Source organism: Scomber scombrus, chromosome 14, assembly GCF_963691925.1.
Source record: "Scomber scombrus chromosome 14, fScoSco1.1, whole genome shotgun sequence".
Lineage (NCBI taxonomy): Eukaryota > Metazoa > Chordata > Actinopteri > Scombriformes > Scombridae > Scomber > Scomber scombrus.
In genome coordinates, this window is record NC_084983.1 from 16,402,504 (window position 1) to 16,425,925 (window position 23,422).

Sequence of the window (23,422 nt, forward strand, 5' to 3'; positions counted from 1 at the left end):
TATGTGTCCCTGAGGCTCCTGAGGCTCTTCCATTTCCTGTGACACACATCAACTGACAGAAACACACGTAAATTAACTGTTGAATCTATGCCGGGAGAGCCAGCTGTTTGTTTTCTTTCTTCTTCAAAACTTTATAAGGGAAAGCCAGCTGGGCTATACGTCATGATGTAAGTGACGTCAGTGACGTCGGGAGAATCTCAATGCTGATAGGCTAACTCGGCACGGCGTCACGCGATGTCGCTGCATCGCGTCTAATCGCGTATTTGCATTGACTTAACATGTAAACTTGTCGCGCGTCATTGCGTTTGGTCTGAACGTAGCTTAAAAATTGGCCAAAATCTTTATCACCTAAACATACTTTAATAAAGATTAAGTTTGATGTTTCTGATGTGACTGGTAAACCAGGTTTGGATGGTTCTGCTAGCTAAGTGCCATCACTAGTATGGTTATCTACTTGACAATTAATGCTACTAAACTCTTACTAAAGGTGTAAATAAACTCTGAATTCTGCTAAATGCTGCCATGTGCCTTTGTTTCTCCTGTTTCATTCTCAGATATGGTATCTCATTTAGTGTCTCTTAGCCCTGTAAGGGTTACCTATATTTTTGGTAAGCTTTTCCTTGCCCTCCTCCTGTGTCCTTGGTCCCCGTCTAATCTGAACCGCTGGAGCCCTTGACACTTTTGCTGTGATTAGGGGCTCGACATATCAGCTTGACATTGACTCAAAGTAACATTTGTGGATGCAAATATTGTGGAAAGAGCTTAAAATATGGTTCTATTGTGTGTACACTCTTGCTTATTTTACCTGTCCAGACAGGTTGAAATGAATTTTGTAATTTGATGTCGGGCCTTTTCATGACATATGAGGTCCTAATAAAGCCTAGGCTAAATATTAAAGGAGACCAGGCTTTCAGTTTTGTAGTAATCCACTCACAGTAAGCCACAGTGATGTGTCAAAGACAGGTTGTTTTCTCTATGTTGCATTTTTTGAAAAACAATGTGTTGGAAACAGAACTATTATATGAATAGCTAAATGAATTTTGGTATGGATTGTTTGGACATTAAACTATTGGGGTCATTTTAGTAGGAACATTTGATGGCTACCAGCCAGTGTTGCCCAAAGTCAATGATTTCCACATATGAAGGAATGTAAGATCTTCAATTCATCAAGTAAATTGACCAAAATGACCCCTATCTATTGATGGAGGTTGGATGAACCTTTAAGATATCAGTTAACTAATCCAACTATTTGAAATTTCCTATGAACATAGTGACAGTCTTCAAAACATTACCTTCTAAATCTGTTTTGGAAATGGAGAATTACTTATTTTTTTCCACACTATTTTAAACCAGCACTTTCACTTCCACTCAAGTGCAATTTCTGCAAATGAAGAGCACTCGCAGCCTGAATAGGAAGTGTCGGGACACTTTGCACCTCTGTAATATATGTAGAATGCCACTTAAAGAGCTAACCGTGACTTGTGGAAAAAAAACTCCCATGTGCTTTAACCGAGAAGAAGTGTAAGGTAAGTAGGAAAACAACAGAGAGCAATGGGGGGTCACTAAACATGCTCCTAGTGTACAATAAAAGCCAGCACTGGTGAAGGAGGAGGGAGGAAGACAACTTAGTAAACCATAGCCTGTAAACAACTTCAAACCCCTCGGTGCTGGGTCTCACTCGACATGTGAGAGGAAAACCCTGGTTGTGTTTTCTTACCCTGTGAAGTAAGAGCAGGCAGTGAGAGTTAGAGCAATACAGATTGCATTCTTTTTGCTGTTAACAATGTTAGTGTCAGCCAGTCTCACAATGCTCTCCATCACTTAGGGTCACAATACTCGGGAATCAGATGTATTAGAGTAGATGCTGGCCATGGCTGCATTTGTTCTGGCTGTCAAGCAGGGGCGGATTGTCACAGGTGGAAGCCCTGTGTAGACTTTATTATTACGTTACACATCGCTAATGTACAGTTTGGGATCTTGGGTTAAAATTGTGGCTGGTTTTTAGCTATTAATAAAAAAATAAAAAAACTTTCTTAGACTGTTCGAAGGACACACAAAATTACTGGGATTTGCCCCCTCCTCACAAACTCATTGCATTTGACCTAGATGTATTTTTCTGAAACAGCCTGGGGGCATTGCAGCTAAATTTTTAGATCTAAAATTAACCGATCTTAATTTTTTTTGTAAAATGCTTTAATTAATTTCAGACTAGTCTAAGAAGAAAAAAGAAGTGGTCTAACTCATTTGACCAGAGTAATATAATATATTGTAACCATAACCTGATGTTTTATTTCCAGTATATAGCGGTAACGTGTTACAGTAATGTAATTCCTTTTTCCAGTAATGAGCTGTGTGAAGGATTACAATTTAAAATTCAGTGATTTCATTACAGTAACTTATCCAGGTAATACTTTTATTACTTTTACACGTGGGGGGTGGCATACTCATTTTCTTACTAGAATGAATGGAGGGTTGATATCAGAGCAGAAGCAGAAGTGCCTATTGGTGCGTATTTGTCTGTTTTAGGTGACAGACAATAGTGTTTGTCTACATACATGCCCTTCTTATTGCTCCTTTTACGCATAGTGGTAGTTGTGTAGGAGCAGGAGGTGGTGTGTATGATGCATATGTGTGTGTGTGTGTGTGTGTGTTGGGGGGGGGGACATACATGTTATCTGGAACATAATGTGAAAATCAGTATCTAACAAGTTTGCCACAACATCCTGTCTTCCCATTAACAAGGCGAAGGTTCGGCATGGTTTGCTGTTGAATTACTGTAGACATTAGTACTGTGGGGGTCATGGACACATCAAAGTCATCAAAAGCTCTAAAAGGATGGAGGCCCTCTGTGTTTTTAATGGCAGCTTTTTTTTTTCTTTCCTTTTTCCCTTTTTCTTTTTTGGTGCAAGGCTTTTAGTTGCCCATGTGTTGTATTAGCGTGTTTATCTTTGTGTTTCTGTCACTGCGGGGGGATATGTGGGTGGATGAGAGAGGGTGAATTGCAGCCCTCACCATGAGGTTTTTCTAGTTTAGGCACAGGCAGAGAGACAGATACTAAAAGCATGCAAGCAAATCACGCAAACGCAAGACGGTGTTAAATTAAATTTGCTCTAACTGATGGTTTTTCATGTGTGCTATAGTTATATTAACAACAGAGGTCAAAAACTGCACTTTATGTGATCGCCACTCAACAGATTATTATTTATTCTGTTGCACCTGTACACCTGCATGAAGATCCTCCACTATCTTGCCCAAGTACACTTCGACGTGTGGACTGGGGGAGCCAGGGATTCGAACCACCGACTTCCAGTTAGTGGACCACGAACTCTACCTCCTGAGCCAGACAGGCCACCTTTACCTTTTACCTTACCTTAGAACTAATCCTGATTCTGAACTCAACTCTTAACCCAAATCCTGAATTGTAAAATAATGGAAAATGTCTTCAGTTCAAGGAGCCACTGTCTTTTCTACTCATTCTTCAAAGCAAAGTATATGCTATACACACAGAGAGGCTGGCACCACACTGTTAATATAGACTAATAATTACGGTATAGCAGGTGGCAGTAAATTGTTCTCTGATTTTCCATGGTACCCCTGTTGTTTTATTGCACTCATCGTTAGCGCAGCAACTTGATCTGCTGTAAATAACTTCTATTCAGCTGGTGTCCATCAGGCATTGAGTTTTCCTTCCCCCCCTACATTAAAGCCTTTTCACTCCACTAATTCCCTCTGACAATGACAGCCAAATCATTTCTCAGTGGGCTCAGGGTCTTCGAAAAGTGATAGTGAAGTAATTTTGGCCAGGGAAAATGAGCACATTAGAGTGTAATGCCCTGCTCAGGGTGAAAATGTTATTGGTATCAACAGTGGAAAACCGTGTTGTGATAATGCTTATGAGGATGAAAGAATTACATGGAAAAGAAGAGGAGGGTATTAGATCAATACGAAGCCAAATAAATCAAACAGAGGTAGGTAGACACGGGTTAAAGGATCACTGCAGGTTTGTGGGAGGTCGCCCCATTGGTCAACAGAACATAAACACCAAAATCATCTATTGAGCGCCAGCTATGGTGCTCCACGAAAACATACAAAAAGGTATAAAATAACATTGGCTGTACACTAGTATGTAATAAAACTATTATGCACTCTTCAATAAAAAATTTAACTACACGACTCAGTTTTGTTGATAGAGTCAGTCATAAATACTGTTTGCATTTGCTGCAGTTAAGCTGGGCATACACTGTGTGATTTTAGCAATGTTTTTGTTTAAATAGCTCACTCTATACGAGTAAATCGCTCACAATGTAAAATCAGGATTCACGATATATGTGCTCATACTGGACGGTCCAATGGTCTGCTGCGACTTGACTGATCACACCATACGAGTGAAATAAACACGTAGGACCCCCAGAACCCACAACTGTGTGACTATTTAAAAGAGGAAGAAGAAGGATGTAAGAAAGAAGAAGGTGTCGAAGTTTGTAGTCGTGCTATCCAAAGAGAAACGCTCTGCCTTTGTCATATGCGCGGTCCTGTGTGCGAGACTTCCAAAAAAAAGAGATGCATCTGCAGTGAGGAAAAAACACTGAATTTAGGGGAATTGGTTCATGGCTCTGCTTCAACTGTGCGATACCCTCACGGGGGGTGACCAAAATTTCTAAAATTTCAGAGCTTTGAATCACCTCTCGTTACCCCCGGTACACTGCACGATAAAGCTGAAATTCGGCCCGACTCAAAATAGGGTTGTATGGCTCAAAATCAGACTGAAATCACACAGTGTATGCTCTGCTTTATTTACACAGATAACCAACAACCTTCACATTCTGGAAAACACAAAAGCAACCTAAAAGCTAGCGTTACCTCTAGAGGATGCAAACAAGGATTTTAGATTGGGCTCAGGGTAATGGCACCGGAATTAACTTTGTAGTGGGGTGTGCATCCAGGTTTGGATGATTTAATAGTCTATTTCAACCATATGTCTAATGCAGTCTACCTCACCACATTAAATGGTGACATAGTTTAGTAATTAATGATACACAACAGCGTTTGCACTTCAGTGTGTCTCAAGAATAAAACAAATGTAATGATACGCCACTTTTGCTGAAAACAAAGTTGGAGAGGAGACTATGATAAGCCTTGGTAACCCGACCTGTCATTTCTTAAAGTATTAAGTTATAACCAACCAGTCTGATGTGTGTAGAAGTGTGTATGGTTATTCTGCAGAAGCCAGTTGTTTGTTTTCAGCCAATTTAATCAAGGTAAACAGAACAAACATCCTTGCATAATGGCACTGAAGCTCTGGCATGGCGCTTCTCAGAGACTGCATATTTATACAGATTTATCAGTCCTGCTGCCTTCAGATGCTGCAGGGATTTAATAAACAGAAGGAGAAGCTTCTCATACAGTAGTATAAAGCAGCTGTTGACAACAGATACTGTAAGAATCATCCATGTTGATTTGCAGATTAACATTAAAGATTATTTTCTGGGCTGATTTTGGTTGGAGAATTTTTAATTTGAATAACTTATTTATATTTCAAGCATTTATCTGTTATAGCACATTTATAGCAAATATTTAATTTGCTCTTGTTGATATAATCATAAAATTCTCATTGCCCCCTCTATTACAACCCCAGTGGCTCAGGACTGTAGTTAGGATTTTAGAGATACTGAGATTTTTTGCAGAAATTCAGTCCAACGACTCACAGACATTTTTGACTAGTCTGCAAAAAGCCCTGTTATATATTCTGATAATCTACATATTTCTCTCATTTCTTTCTTTTTTTTTTTTAAATGTTATTTTATCTTACATGATTCATGATGATGATGATCATTTTTGAAATAAAGCTTTCGATGGAAAAAAAACAAGTTCACACACACACACACACACACACACACACACACACACACACACACACACACACACACACACACACACACACACACACACACACACACACACAAAACTAAATGATATCAGTGGTAAAAATGTGTTAATATAGAATATAATCTTAAAATCATTAACACAACCAAACAATACAGAGCGAGAGAGAGAAAGAGAGAGGAACAATAGAACATGACCTTGGTATAGCTACAGCTGCTTCCCGAATGAAAATAGTACTGGGTTAAAAAAAAAAAAAAAAAAAAAATCTCAAGGGGCTGCTTTTGTGTGGGTTTGTTGCTAGAGGCACTGGTGAAAAGATGAAATATGATCCAGTTTAAGTAACACTATTAATGAGTTTGAAAGCTTATTACACAAAATACATAAAACACATGATTTATGTTACTGAGTGGGAATGAATCCCGGTGGCGATCGTTTTATCCGATGATCATGAGGTAAACAGTTGACTACATTCAAGGGTTCAGAATTTTGCCAGATGACACTGCGTTTTTTGTTTGTTTGCCAACATAGGGGTCTTATCAGTCTGAACGCAGGCTTAGTAAGCCATTATTCAAGTGTGGGACAAACTCTTGGTATTGGCCATATTCTCAGTGCAGCTAAGAACAGGGAGGGGTTAAGAGTATACTACACTTCTACTAAATTGCAGACCATATTTAAAAGTCAGTCTGCATACCTTGGATTATGCTAATAGGTTAAATGTTTAGTATGCTACTACCACTGCCAACCACTCACAAATCTAATAAATATTATCAGTCTACATATGCAGGATTCTGGTGTCTATGTGCCATGATACTGACTCTACAAAATACTCATACTCAGTCTATCAAAGGGAATTGAGATCAAACTTTTCTTGGTCTATTTTTATTTTTTTTCCACATACTTTTAAACATTGGGATATTTGAGAAATGTATTGTGTAGAGGTAGAATAACAAAAATAAGAAGCCTGAGAGAATAATGCCCAATAAAGTAAATCAAAGAAGGGGAGAAAGACAGAAAGAAAAGCAGATATAGTCAGTAAAAAGAGAAAAGAGCTGAAGGGTCATACCATAGACGTAGAGGATGTAGTCGTCATAAGACTCCCCCACTGAGTTGGATGCCACACAGCGGTAGGTTCCATTGTAGGACTTGTTGAGGTTTTCGATGTAAAGATCACCGCCGGTGATGACGGCGTGGGACGGCACATCGTCATCTACCTTCACCCATTTCACCCGCTGTGGCCTAAAATAAGAACAACAGAGCACAGGTTAGATACCAAGGATAAAAGACTAAAAAACAAAACAAACACTCAAACTAAAAGTGGAAGCAGAAGTGATAGATGTGATCTTTATGTAACAAAGCCTGAAGTCTAAAACGCTGTTAGTGGACCCTAAGGGCTGCCATGTTTATTACATCCCAAAGTACAAAACGTTGTTGGACAGAATGGCCGACAAAATATTTAGCTAGTCTTAGACTCAAACCACTGTGGCCAAACATATTTGACCTCTGGTCTGTATCAGCACATTTAAAAGCTTTCTTCCTCTAGGGATGGCATGTCTAATAATATCTTGTGTTCTAGTCAATTATATCAAAATGTTTATCAAACTGGACAGAGACCATCTGGGAATCATAAAAGTGGGCATTGTGACCTGAGCTCGGCAAAAGAGGGAAGGCCAAAGATTCCTCCTCTGAACTCTATCCATATCCACAGCAAATTACATGTTCATTTCACCTCGTCATGGACCAAAAGTGTTGAGTTTAGAGGCTTACAACTTCACAGCTGTAGGGTTCCATCAAAATCAACATTATTATGGACTTAATTTTTGCAAAGTGATGGCTTCATTATGTGGTAATACGAGAGCCGTATGAAAAACAATGCTCTGTGTTATTTCCAAAAAGCTTGTGGCACCTTGCAGGCAATCTGGTAACGCTTACCGCCATCGATATCTGATTTCTGCTATCTTTTGATTGGCCTTTGAAAAGCTCTCTCAGGGCCCACCGACCCCACCCACCCCCACATACAAACTGCAGAGCTATTTTCAGCCACCAATTCCTGTTTTCTTTGTTTATATCCTGTTTTGCAAATTACATATTTTTTGTGACTCCTCTGTCGTCTACCTTAAGCCAGGATTGTAACACTGTGACATCTGGGATTTTCGGGATCTATGACCAAACAGAAGCTTTCTAAATGTAAGAATAGACCAAATTCCCATTATCCATGTCACAGAATCACATTTTTGTCTTTTTTGATCTTCTCTTTTCATGTTAACACAATGCTTTTGAAAAATAACAAATGGAGGCCTTTCATACCACCAAGGAAAGTTTTCTCTGCATATTCTTATATCTAAACTACTACATATAAAATAACCTCTAATACCATACATTCATTATTTAATAGGTGCTGATTTGTTCACAGATTACTGGTTCTAGTCTCTGGACAAATTTATCTCTTTAAAAAAAAAAAAAACCAACAACTTGTAACTATTTACCAGATAAAAGGCTAATCAAAGAGAAGTAAAGCATTAAAAAAAGAGATTAAAATAACATTCCTTTGTGTATAGTTAAAATAAAAAATGACAGTGTGGCAGCTTTGTATTCAAATTGCAGGCTTTATCACACTTGTATACTTGTAAGCGTTGCTGTGTAGGTGGGCGCCTACTGTACCAAGCGTCTGTCTTTGTTCTCCTTCTTTTTTTTTCTTTTTTTTTTACCTTGACTGAGGTTTATGGCGAGGTGACAGATTCCATTTTTATGACAATGAGCTCAGAGCACCGGGAACCACCGATGGGTGAAGAGAAAAGAAAAAGACAAAACACCTCTATTTTGCTGTTGCAACTTCCAATGGCCACTGCCAGCTACTGTTATTTCCCCTGAGCGTGTGCTGATGGTCTCTCTTGTTGCATTTTGTTGTGGTGTTTTAACTTGTTTCCCCTCCATTTGAAAGCATTTGGTGTGGAGGGAGCAAGCAAATGGGAAAGAGGGGGAAAAAAAAAAAAAAACAGAGGTGAAAAATCCAGGAACAGAAAATATGAAATAGCGGTTGGAGCTCAATATCGAAAAACAAACAAACCACAAGAGCGTTTAATGGCTGTGGTAGATGGCTTGAAAGAGAGAGTGCCGTGTCTATTACAAATGCTCTCCAGATGAAATGTAAATAATAGATATATAAATATACACCTTTACCTGAGATGGGGTGAGAGACGTGACCTAGAAAAAATAGTTTCTATAGGGGGCATGGACTGTTGTGAGAAGGGAAAAGTGAATCTGGAGGAGGAAGACAGGCAGAGATAAACGAAAGAGGTAAGATGGGGCTGCAAGGAGAGAGGAAGGGCAGGCGTCTAGAATACAAATGGCTGCCTGCAGCCGGGGCCCCCTGTGCTATCTGCTGGTAATGACTGCACAACTCTCAGCAGCTATAATGAAAATGACTTCCAATTCCCGGCTCACTGTATTGATTGTGTTTTCATCTTTATAAAATGAATACGGGTAGTGAGCTTGTCTCTATGCCAAGTATGAAAACTACGGGGGGTTGGTGGGGGAGTCTGAAGTACACAGTGTTTGGCTCTGTGTGTGTTTACATGTTCTTGTACTTCACCCTTCAGATAATTATACAGTTTTAGACCCTCACAGCACTGAAACTGACGTGTTAATGTAACCATATTGTGACCATATTGGGAAAAAAAGCTCAGATCTAGCTGCCTATGCAAATGCTGGAGCACGTGCACTGCAGGCAAAATGGTCAAATAAATTTAAGATACAGATAAATACAAAATAAAACAGTGATATGTGCAGATTGCAAGGGCAAAAAGCACAATCTAATGTCAATGGATTATGTTCATTTGTGTTTCCTCCTGCTCAGACAAAGGCAGAAGCGTACACTCAGACCTCTACAGAGCAAAACATATGAATAAAACCTCTGATTATTAATCTTCATGATGTCATTCATCTGTTTTAACATCTTTCAGGAACAAGTGTCAAGGCAAACTTTTCATCCCACAATTGCAACTCAGTCAACTTCTCTTTTGTCCATTTTTGGTGTTGAAAGGTTTCTACGGACATTGTGATACCTTTTTTCGTTGGTGAGTGAAAGGGCATGAATTGCTCTTAAAATCTATTCCAACTCTTATGAATCCTTCTCTTCTAAACTACTAACTTTTTAAGAGCTACCATAAAGGCTTTCAGATCATTATTTGCTACCAAAAACATGTTTTTTTAAAGGAGTGGGCCTTTTTATTTAAGCTTGTCATTTATCACCACATTCAAATTTACTTGTACATGAAAAGACTTGTTGCAATTCAAATTTACTGATGTAAAATTCATACCTCCAGTTTCACCTAACAAATATTTTGCTTTGTTCAAATTTGAACTGCCTTGTCAACAAACTAGTGTGATTGATACCATCAGCACCGACCGCATTGATGTTTGGATAGTCGCTCATTTCCCCTGCCTGAAGCTCTCGGTCTTTTACTCACACCTGAGCGTCCTAATGGCTTCTTCATTTGCACTCCATTATGTTTCATATCACAAATACCTGTCATCTAAACAAGCTAATACCTTGATTTACAGATGATTTGTGTGGAATGATCACCTAATGAGCGACAAACACGAGTGTACTTCTTTCACTTAAGGACTGATTAACACTCATTAAGACCACAGTTAATTTATTTTCGACATAGTGGCAAAAAAATTACCTAGGGGGCTTTTCTCTATGCTCCATCTTTTAACTTTGATCACAAATTGACTTTATCTGTACACATCCAGTATCTTGAGTCTATCAACATGCTCTCTCTGTCTCACACTGTGGCATTCTCAGAAAATTAGCACTTTATTCTTCCTACTAGATATTAGGACCCTCTCCACTGTAGGGGCCGAACCCGGGAATATAAGAAGTTGAATTCTTTCAGTTTCTCTATGTGGATACAAGAGCACATAGACACATTGACCTCTGACCTCAAGGTATGAAGGATGTCAGGAAAAGACAAGGAATTTAACTAAAAACCAAACCTCTTTCCACCAGCCAAGGGAGGACAACAGACAGTTTTTAAATTTAATGACTTTGCTCTTTTCCAGGTACAAACAGACTGCCCTGGTGTTAAGTTCTCCCTCGCCCCACAGATGGACTTTCCTCTCTTCTTCTGCTCACATTATCTCTAACGTCATACATTTTGGAAGGAGGAAGTTCACACTCTTTCTGAGCCTGTCCCCCGCTCTCTCTTTTCCTCTCTCCTTGTATTCACAATGAATTTCTATTAAATGTATCTTTCCTGGTTCAACCAATGTTAATCTCTGTGGTGTTCAGAACCATTTATCCCTAAATTATAGGTATGGCAAAATCTGTGACTGTCTCAGTAAGGTTAGGTTAGGTAAGTTTTATTTTTCCGATCATTTACAAAATAAATTCACAATAATTTCTAGAACAGATGTTCATGCAAACAAAACAAAACAAACAAAACAAAGATAAGAGAAAAAGTGATAAAATACATAAGCAAAACAATTAATATATCATCATTCTTTCCTCATCCCTTTATGTTTCTCTTACAAATGATTTAATCTCGCTTTTATTCTCTTTTGTTTGCTTTGACGGAAAAAAGGTATGGACTGAAGCCTAAGCTTATTTTGTCTACTCTTTCTTAAAACATGAATTCAGTTGCTTCAAACAAAACTTACATCAGTAGCAGTGACTTTTAAAGACGACAAAGTAAAATAAATTAACAATTTAAGTTCTCATAACAAACTAAAAACATAAATATCAAGATACCTGCTTTCAAAAATTCACAAATTCCCATATCACTTCTAATGTTTTGGTTTCAAATAATTTCTTAAATTAACCCATATTTTTACTTTCTTTCAATTCAATGTCAGAATCATTCCATAACTTCACTCCATACACTGACACACATCTACTTTTCATATTAGTTCTTGCCCAATTTCCTTTCAAAAATGAAATTTCCCCTCAGTGGATAAGTGCTTGTCCTCTTTGTGAATAACCCTTGGATACAGTCAGTAACAACTCTTCTGTAGTACAGCATTCGATTTATTTGATATTAACGAGTGTATGTGTAAGTGTTCAACTGCGGTTCGATTGCTAGGATAATGCTTTCTTTATAGATATGAATACAGATTAGACGATGAAGGTTTATTGATTTTATTCTGCTTCTTTTTTTTTGGGTTAATCGATATAACATTTCTAATTATTTCCTCAGTGGTTTTCATGATGTGTAGATGACGTTGGCATTGGTGATAGAAATGAGTGAGTATCCAATTTGCAGGCATGTCATTTTCCTTTTATTTGAAGGTCAAGAAATTAATTAATAATAGTGTTCCCCCAAAAGAGCACCAAGGAACCTACTTCAAGCAAGACAAAGAAATACTCTAAAACTATAAACTCTTTGTCTGGCTTGGCTTCTTCTTTTTACTTGCTTGCTAATTTTTTTCAGCCTTTCCCAAGCAATTATGACCCACGTTGTGTTATGGACATTGTCTTTTTCATCCTTCCCTGAGAGATGCAATCTCCAGACAACAATTCTCAACTAAGAAGACAAAGTGCAAAGATGTGTAAGCAACAAGTCAATCCACGCTGTTTGTTATTTGGGAATCTATTCATTTTTTAATCTCCTATTTTATCATGTAGTCAGACTCTGTTTTGAAGACTTTTCCAAGGATCCTTTTTTTGTAGTTAGAGCTCAGCTTCATCTCTAAAGACTGCAACTGAATGCATCAAGAGCAAAAACACACAACCTTACAGCGTGTTTACTATGTGGCCTCGGTGAGTCTGAGACAGTCTCAGTGTTGGATTCGACTGAAGAAGTGTTTAACCAAAGCGCTTTACTGAAGCTGCAGTGGCTCTCATCTGGCTGTCACCCTGGAGACCAGAGGATCCCTGAGTCTGCTTCACCTTGCTCTGCGCTTACCGTGAAGCTCACCTCATCATCAGCCCTTCATCATCCACTGAAAAAGTATAAAAAAAACATCTGCCAAGCTTCTGTTTCAGGGTTGATGCAAAAGCTATCCAAAAATATAATGTTATTGGCTTTAGATAGAGTGTCCCCCTTATTGAGCTTTTGACTTGTTTTTGATAACATTCATTCATTCATTCATTCTAGTGTACACATAGTTAGTGTTCCCCATTCATCCCTTTATGTTGTATCCCTGTATACAGAGTTCACAACTTTACGATATATGATTGATTAATTTGATGTAATTCATTTTCTTTCCCAATTTTAATGAATGAATGAATTGACTAATCAATGGAGGCGGTACCCCCCGGTGATTCTACTAGTGCATAATATTAATTTCCACGTGTAGTAGAATACTTCACTCCCTATCATTAATGCCCCTTTCTGCTCTGTCCTCTTCCTTGTAAAAGGTGTGGCAATTAAACACATGCTCAAAAATAGCACACAGTAATTGTGATGTGTTTCATTATTACAGGCCAGTTTCAAATTTCCATTTTGAAAGCCCTGAAAAAAAAAATAGTGGCCATTCAGTTAACTGATTATGTACCCAGCAGTGGTCATTTAGGACTATCTGGCCTCAGGTTTTTCTGTACCATTAAGACAGGCTTAGTCACAGCTTCCCTCTCTACGACATGTAGTTGTATCAAGGCAACCGTCTCATCCACCAGCTCATCTCACATTCCTAATTGGAAAAGATCCCTGTGAGGAAATTGGCTCTAGAGCCAATAGTGAGTACAACATCTAATAACTGTCAGCTTCATGCACCAGCTTTGGGTTCTTTACCCACAGAAAACAGACATTTCATATTCCTAGAGTAGATTTTAATTGGTAATTCAATAAAAATCTAAATCTGACCCAATCTCTTGCCCATCACACCTTAACCACAGACTCAACCCCAAGTTTTCCCTTGCTGATAGTGAGCACACTTTTTTAATAACTCTATAAGGGTCTATGTGTGGGCTGTCAACCGTAGACTGTATAGAAAGATGGAGCGTGTGAGAGGTGTGATTGGTCTGCATTGGAGCCAGTTTTAGGCACAGAATCGTAGTTTATAGTTGGTCTCAATGGGAAAAATGAAACACTTGCACTTGACACTTTAAGACATTTATGCTGCTACCTTACACAAAGGCTGCTTTGATGGTGTAACTTTGCATCTCTTTTAGAATTGCAAAGTGTTTGTTTGTTTCTTATTTATTGAGAGAAAGCCTCACAAAATGTCATTGTACTGCTGGTATAATGACAAAGTTCAATCAATCATTCATATTTCCAGGAACTTCCAAATAGAGAATGCCTCAAACCAAAGCCAACGCTAGCTGGCAACACGGAGTGGTAAATACATTGGTTAACGTTAAATACTTGAGCTAAATTGTGCTAACAGGGTATCATAATCAGGTAACATTAAACTAACTAACACTATTCTGATTCAATTTGCTATCTATTAACACGAGGGACTATTTTTGTGTCAATCAATCAATCTACTTTAAAGGTACAGAGACACCATATATACAAGGTTTCATTTGCTTTGAGCATTGCTTTATGACAGAGCTTTTTCTTTTAGAGACCTAAAGGTCCAGTAACATGGGAGTCAAATCCATTGCATACAATACGCGTACATATGTTTTGTTCTCATATTCATTCAGTGAATCATTCTGTGAAAGCTCCACATGGTGCTAGTGTCCTGCAGGCAGAACAGTGGGTGGCAAAAAGGCTAATAGATGTCTATTTTGTCTGTTGGGATTTTGTTTACATTCTCTTTTAATGTAAATCAACACTATGCGCTGCTGCTTCTGCAAAAGTTCAATGTTTATCTCTTCTTAACTGGAATAGGAAAACAGTAAAAGACATATTTCCACACACATCACAATATTCACACTCACACTAAGGAATGCGGTCAAGGTATGTGGATGGATACATAAATGTGCATGTGTAAGCAGGTATACAGCAGGCTTGCATTCCTGCCCATGGCACATTTTAATTGGTTCAAATGTGTGTGTGTGTGTGTGTGTGTGTGTGTGTGTGTGTGTGTGTGTGTGTGTGTGTGTGTGTGTGTGTGTGTGTGTGTGTGTGTGTGTGTGTGTGCGTGCCATACTGGGGTTTGCCTTTGGCCTGACACGTCAGTTCCAGGTTCTCGCCTTCCCTCGTCAGACCCTGAGGAAATTCTACCACGATCTTTACTTCCGGTTTGTCTGAAAGGATGAGAGAGAGACAGAGAGAGACAGAGAGAGGAATAAATGCTGGGACAACATCACTGACAAGGCATTATCCATCTTCTCTCTACATTTACATTCTGCACCTCTGTTCTTTCTGATGGATTCCTATCTGCAGTAAGGTTGTTGGTAGCATACATAAACATGAAGGTAAACATATTGCCCCACAAATTCTGTCCATATGCAAAGACATTTAATTCATTATTTACACTACGTTCAGTGGTAACATTTAAAATGATCAAACTTTCAACTAGACACAATTTCAGAGGTAAGTACAGATGTGGAAGTTGTGCTTGAACCATCAGTTAAAGAAGTAATGTTCATATATGTTTGTTAAAGGGCTATTCAGTTTATTTTGAATGAATTAGTCAATGAAATAAATAGAAAGGAAGAATAATATAGTCTTTGTCTTACATATAAAAGTGGAATTTATAAGCAATTAAACCCACCCTTGATCAGTTCATTACACTCATGAGTTTTGCTGCTACAGCCTTACTTCTAGTCTGGTATGATCATTAGCTTATGGTGGTTAATGTTAGCTAATGTCTACGGTGTACATTTATATAGATGTAGTTAGTTTGCAGACTACATGACTCCTCTGTACTGTGACTGTTACATTATGTTCCAGTGTTAATTATTACACACCATTACATTTTCCACTCAATACATTTTCTAATCATGTACTTGTTTTTCCATCAGCTTCCATTAGTGCATAACTGGTTTCCTTCACAAAGAAAACACAGTAAACTGCTCCCCATAATCACAGGGGTTTTCCAAACAGGTTGAAAGATAATCACGATAAATGCAGCCACAAAAACATGCAGCTATAGGTTTGAGTGTCAGAGGCAGGCTATAAAAAATTGGGCCTCTAAAATACTATATACACATGCTACACACTTTCCTGGGTTCATATGATTTGACATTAAGTAAATGATAGATCCAAAAGTCAAAGAGTACACATGTGATTCAAGGTGTTTTTTTTCTTTTAGATTTGCCTCCTACTATCGGCTTAAAGTCAATCCACTCTTCCATTGCATCAAATCACCTTTCAGCAGGGTTGGGTCTACTTTGGGTATAATATTGATGGAATTTTAAATCAGTCTTACACCAAAACACAAGCCGAAGCTTTGGGGAATTATCGATGTGGCGCAGTGCAGGACCACATGTACTCCTGAGTATGTCCAAAGAGGTTACATGATAGAGACGCTACACAAAACAGAAAACGCTGCCGAAGATCCGAAGCAGCTGGAAAGAAAATGTAACAATGTTGTTTTGACAAATCAGCGGGGTGCTTTGACAGTCGCTGCTGTGCTATTCTTTGCTACTACGGAGTTTCTATTGTTCCCATTTCGTTGACTGTTGCTGGTGTTATCAAAGCTTTTTTTCATCTTGGCGTGAGAGACTATCCTTTATTGTGGACAAAAATCTTATGTTTTATTCAATCTATCGTCTGGGTTAGGGATTGAATTCAGTCTTGCAATGTACTGAAAGTTTGACTAAGACAAAATGAATACAACAACAGTCATGATCTGATACGTATTGGTTGATAATTCTGCACAATTGGTTGCCTCATAATAAGTAAATGATTTTAATAATGATTTATGCTTTGGGAGACCTTGGAGTGGATTACACACTTATACTGTATCATGTTCAATGTTTCAGAAGGAAACTTCTCATCCATCTTTAACCAATTTTAGTAAATGTGATGAATATCCTTCATTTATTGTTAGAATTCAATAAGAAATGTGTGCATTTTAAGAAAATCTGCCTCTCCAACAATCACCCCTTTATTAAAAGTAAGATTTGTGTCACCGGCATCTAAAATAGTAGACACAACTTCTGCCAATATATTGAATTAACCTGAAGACCAGAGCTGAGTGCATACACTTGCAGTTGCATACACTTTTATGGACATTAGATGGTGTAGATAAATATCTCCAGTTGAGTCATAGCACACCAGATTCATTGCTGAGTCACAATGGCGGTATGTAAATTATTCCTGTTCTTTTCCCAGTTTTATGAAATAGCTTAAATGCAAAATGTGCCATCTTCCATCAGCTAGTAGAGAAAGGCATCATGCTTAAGTTATGATTTCAAAGGAGGCAAAGTTCCACACTGCTGTCCGATCTTCTCGGCAACAAACAACACATGTCTGGGCATCCATCTGTCTAAATCACGCCCTGTCAGTGGCCAGCACTCAGTCTTGTTGATGGACAGCAGATGGGCAAAAAGCCAAGTCTTCTGCTCAGTGGGCATGCATGGCTTTAGACAGTAACCCTGCAGCTTTGTTTCCACTCCAAGCACTACATGGCATCCTGCAACTTTTTCCTCCACCCTCAACGTCATCTAACCTTGTCGCCTCGGAGCCATAAACATGAAGGACGCCAGGCATCTGTAGGTTGTTTTGATGACCTCAAGTAGTTATGGCAGAGCTTTCTAGTCTCTGCTTGATGGAAAAACACACACTGCACTGCCAGATCCGGATACTGCCACTTCAGTGGGAATGAAATAGTGTCCTACTGTAAGCAAGAAGGCCGTTATCATTATGCTAACTGAATTATTTGCTTTATTGTATGCCTCACCTCATAAGCACAGACGGCACTATCCATCTCTCCGCAGCCAGCTGACCTTAAGGGAGAAACAACCAGGCAACGGAGCAAAACAGCTTGCTTCGCTTATACACATAAACATTAAAGGCTTATTTAATTATCCTGTCTTGTGACAATGGGTTTTTTCTTTTCACAATTTCTTACTACACAATGCACTCCATTTCACTCACAAATTGCCCACATAGTAACTGATTGAAATGTAAATCACCGCTTATATCTCAGTAATCAGTAAACAAAGTCGTATGTCACTGTGTGGAGATAGCAAGATAGCAGAAGGCTTTTTTTGTTGTTGTTGTTGTTTATAATTTCCTACAAGAAACTGATCGTAACAGGATTCTAAGGAACATTTACTTACAAAATATGTGCCGAATTAAACAGTGTTTCCTAAAATATTATCATTATCATCAACGTGTTGCTTAAATTGTGTCTTCAACAGAAATGCCCCCCGCGTTTCAAAGCAGAAAATATAATAATATAATGCTTATTTTTTCATGATGCTGAGACTCTAATTTTATATACTTGGCAATTTTTTTTCATTATTCAAATTTGGCTTGTTGATTAATTACATATTTTTATTATAGCTTTATGCAGATTTTTCTTAATGAAACATTTTTATTTCATACTATTTGCTGGTTAGAGTTCTGGTGGAGCATTTCTAGCATATTGATGTTTGTTTTTTTCTTAATAACCCTATGCTATTTCAGCACTGTGATATTTACGGTGAAAATTAGAGCCAATGAACCATAATTTAACTTTTACATTTTTTCAAAAGAAATAATAGAAATATTTTCTCCTGTGTTTCTTTTGTTTTCCCAGCTGCATCAAAAATGTACCGAGCCGTGACACCAAAACTGAGACAGGCACCGAACCATGGATTTGTTTTATTCACCCCAAGTGTTCAATTAGTTCACTTCCAATTAATTCATCCCTTCAAATAACTGCTTATGTACTTTTCCCTATAACTATTACCTAATGATATACATCTTTCCAGGAAATATCCAAGGAAATTATTAGAAAAGCACAAACCAGCAAAATAAAAATGCTATATCCCAAAGAAGTCATAAACAATCATTTTGAAATCATCACCTTTCACGTTTCTTTATATGTCCCCATAGAAACAGTAATTTCCCTCAGTCAACATGCTCCAAATGTAATATTAAAGTGTGCAGCATAGAGATCACACAGAATGTGGAGTGCAGGACCGACTCTGCTTGTTTGTTGCCCATCGCAGTATGCACAGAGCATGACAGCAGCAACCTCTGCATGGAGCAGTGTGAGACGCTGAGCTGGGTGGTTCCATGTGAGCTTTCTGTTATCAGAAGCCAGCAAAATGCCATGCTGCCTCTGTAGATGAGCTGATCTCCTCTTCTTGCTCTACCAAGGAAAGGTCAGATAGCTACAGAGGAGTTTTTTTTCTTTTTTTCTTAGAATGCTAGGACATGCCAGAGGCCAAAGACAAAAGGTTACAGTCGCAAGTATGTAAAAATTACATCAAATGTATTTATCATTTTGCATCAACTACATTGCAGATGTTTATTTAGTTAGTTGTCGACAATCACCAGTGTTATAGTAAAGTCTGTGATCTTTATTGTTCATTTGACCTACATACTGGCCAAATAAATGCTCTCTGTTGCAAACTCTTGGTTTGTAAAACATTTTACTGAGTTTGGCTATTTTAGTAGAACAATAACATACGGTGAGAATGTTTTTTCTCAGTACTATTATTATTATTTTAATTACACAAATGCCGTCATATATATCAATAACATCAAATGTGACACAAATATTTGAGACAATAAGACTAATATGCAATATTTTATTTCTACGTTCTTGCCAATTTTAATTTCATGTGTATTTTTTTCTATACACCTGCTATATCTACAGTATAATATGCCAAAGGCTAATTCATTAACATTATAATAACTAACGTGTTTTGTGTGCTCATTTTAATTATTATTTTGCTAACTTATTCATATACTTGACATTTAATTCAAACTTCTTTCTAACTTTTTCATACATTTGACATTTAATTCTTTCTGTTTATGTTCTTTCATTATATTTTTTACTCTATAAAAAGCAGTTTTTAATTGAAGTCTAATAAACATGTGTATGTTTATAAAAATGTATATGTATATTTCTGACATTTGATCCTCATAATTGTAATAACGTTAGTGATGATGGTTTACAGGTTCATGTGCAATACATTAAAGACATTTTGGAAGCCACAAACAGTCACAAACTGACTCTGCCGGTACCACAGGCATTTAGTATAAATTCACAGTTTTTCAGCGAATGCAGAAACACTATTTCATAGCGGTATATTCTCAGGTAACTGTGTCTGCAGTGTATTTCCATACTTCTTGACAGATGTTTTAAAATTAGACTACACTTTCCAATTTAACATATTTGTGACCACAAATGACAGTGGGAGAAAATATTGTGAACACTGATGACAGTAAGACATAATATTACAATGTAAAGCCTGTAAATTGTGTTTGTGAAGCTTAATAGTGATGATTAAGAGTAAAAACAAGGGCAAAGAATAATTCTATATAGACAGAAGTGCAAAGGTAACCTACTACCTTACATTTATATTTAATTGGAAGATGTTCATTAACGTGCTGTTTTTCTATTTATCTTTTTTATTTGTACTTGGTATGCATCACACATGGGGATCATTGTGCTCTAATGACAATGCCATGGAGCAAAATTTCATTTGGTGGAAATGTGGGAAATTTATGTCATTTAATTAGTGGAGATGGAACAGTCTTCTCTACAGCAGTCCAATGTTCCCCTTTTACTCATCACAACCTGCGCATGGAGATGATTTCCCTTCAATGATACTGCCATACGTGTCATACACCAACATTGTAGTGAGGAAAAAGTAGCAAATTTATGCCATTTAATTAGTGGAGATGGAACACTCTTCTCTATTGCAGCCCAATTTCCTGAGTTAAGCTGATGAGACATTAGAAAAAAGGGGTGAAAAAAAAAAACTTGCATAATGCATCTTAAATATCCATGCTGATTTCTAATTTATTACTGAACTACTTACATTGCACCTCCAGGTATTTCTGTGCTTGGAAGTCCTTGACTGCAGGGTGGTCAACAATGCAAAGCACAGGTACGCCATCATCCTCCTTGCTAACGGTGAATGTGAGTCGGCTGGTTACTGTGTACATCTTGTCGTAGGACAGCTCAACTTTGGGTTTTCCTGTGAGAGACATTGAAGACAAGCATATTTAACAAAGCAACACAAGTACATTTTATATTCAGTTCAAACATGAATGAGGCATCAACAGTTCACAAGCTGTACTTTACTGGCTGTGGTCTGGCTAGATCCAGTCAGTGTTTGCTTACATAAAGAACAAAATTCAACAAATCCTCCAAATTAAATGGAAAAATATCTGCACCGTCAAACAGCTTTAACAACTGTTAAAAAATACTGTACATAAGTTATAGCATTGTCATCATAGATACAATAATAATTATGTGGTAAAGATGATCCTGTTCATAGTCATTGTTAGTTCAAAATAAAACATGTTGATTCATGAATAGCGGCCATCTGTGTTTAAGTCTGATGTTTTGTTGAACCATCCATCAACCCCGACCGACAATAACGTCACTTGATTTCCTTTTTTTCTTTGGACAACAAGTACACATGGTTATGGACTGTTATGGTAAAGAAGGAACTCCTGATGATCTCAATTTATTAGTCGATTTAAGTCCACACCTTTTCTTCAGTCACAAATGTTGTTCTCCTAAGTTGAACTGTGAACACACCATCTCCAATCTTTCCTAGAAACAGAGAGAGATCCTCCAGGAGGAGCTGGATGATGTGTCTTGGGAGAAGCATATCTAAAAACCATCATATCCAAAATTTGAATATGTTAGGCTTCACTTGAGGATTGAAAACTATTCTTAAAGCATTGCAGTTTATCTGAATCATCTATAGCCACTTATCCTTTGTAAGGTCACAGGGGTTTGGAGCTAGGCAGGGTATAACCTAGACCGGTTGCTCGTCTATCATAAGGCTGGCACATATAGAGAGACAACCTTTCACATCAACAACATTCAGAATCTCCAGTTTACAGAATCAGCATTTCTTTGGACTACAGGAGGAAACCAAGGCTTACCATTGACATTCTTTTTTTTCATAGCTGATATGTGATCTACAGTACAATGCCAACTTCATGGAGTTATATTGTGGGTAAAGAGGTGAAAAGTTGGCTCTTGGATTAAACTAAATACAGTGTTGCTTGTTGTCTTAATAATCTAAAGGTCTCCTCATAGTTTGCTGGTTCGTTGGCTTCCTGCTTCAGGGCTAAATTGATTTTCGGTGCATGTTTTCCACACTAAAGTCATGTAATAAAAGCTGAGCACCAGAGGATTACGCTAGCTTTGCAAAGAAAAATATTAATAAAGTCTCCATGCTTTTATACATAAATGTTTTGAAAAATATAACTAAAACTTAATATTTTGGACTTCTGTTCAAACTTTTTTATGTATCCTTGAATCCTCTGGGAGAACTTTATAAGTAGCTTGTTTTGTTGAGAGGTCAGACCACTAACTTGAAAAAATAACAAAGCTGAAATCTTTGGACTCAAGGCTGCGAGCAGGGAAAAAAATTCTTGTTAAGGCCTGCCAAAGACAGCTATTGTTTGGCTCCTAGTGCAATGTCTTTCTTCAACTGACCTTACAAAATATGTAGAATGGAAGTAAGGGGGGAGTCCTTGAAAATAGTCAGAGAAGGTGAATCGGCTGGGGGAAAAAAATGCTATTGTCAGGCACTACTGTGAATCACTCATTAGACCAAATTTATTGTGCGGCCATCTTTTCAGCACCACCGCCAAATCAAAGTAACAGTGTCTGATTAGCGACTCTGTAATATCACAGAGACAATATGTTCTCGAACGCAAAGAAGAGGATACCTCATCACAGCCATCACAAAATAAGAAGAATAGATGTAGCGTTTTGCAGAGTCGCAAAGTGAGATTGATGATTTTTATCTCTTTGCCCTACTTCCTAAGTGTTGCACTTGTTTGTTTGTATCCCATCAATAAAATAAATACTGGAAGCAAACAAATGAAAAAAACTTAATATGAATAGTCACATCTATCAGTTGCATCTATCTATCAGTTCATATTTCAGTTTTAAAATATATACTAAGTGTATATCTACCCACTACCCTACTGCAGCTCAGCCACTCTGGCGATACCGTCACTGTGGTGACAGCTGTCTCTTTGGATACTGGGAAAGCAAACCTGTGTGATGTGCCTGGTGTAAAGGAACAGGTTGTCATGAATAAATACCACTAGAGGCTTCAGATGCCTGCAAACACCTGAAACAGGAACCTGAAGGAGTCTGCTGAAAATCAAAATGTCTTTTGAGATGCATGAAAAAGCAGAGAGGAGACAACTTTATTCAAGTCCTGGTTTTCAGTATATCCTTCTTTACATCTTCAGAATTCATTGGAGAAAAAATAAATTTGTGCAAGCCTATACAAAAACTAAATGTCTATGGGTTTGGATTGGGGAAACGTGTACAGTTGCAAGTAACTATGGTAGGCATGTAATAATAGATATGAGCACTGGAGGCACATCACCTGCTCTCTGTTATGTACTATAAGATATTCCTGCAGGTAGCTAGCCAAACCAAACATCAGCCACACATTGTAATGTAAAGCAGTAGGTTGGTAGAGGCTTCTTAGCAACCTGTTATATTAAAGATGACTGCCATAAGGATGATGCATGTAATACAATCCTAATGCTCA

General features: G+C 37.8%; 1 protein-coding gene across 1 annotated transcript in view; it reads right to left on the reverse strand.

The window, feature by feature from the left end:
• The window catches only part of cadm1a (cell adhesion molecule 1a), a 393,907-nt gene that overhangs the window by 45,923 nt on the left and 324,562 nt on the right, over positions 1-23,422 (reverse strand). The window contains exons 6-8 of the mRNA XM_062432889.1: positions 20,705-20,863; positions 14,923-15,019; positions 6,947-7,119 (exon numbers count right to left, since the gene is read on the reverse strand). Coding sequence (XP_062288873.1) covers positions 6,947-7,119; positions 14,923-15,019; positions 20,705-20,863 — 429 coding nt within the window. The remainder of the gene's footprint in view (positions 1-6,946; positions 7,120-14,922; positions 15,020-20,704; positions 20,864-23,422) is intronic.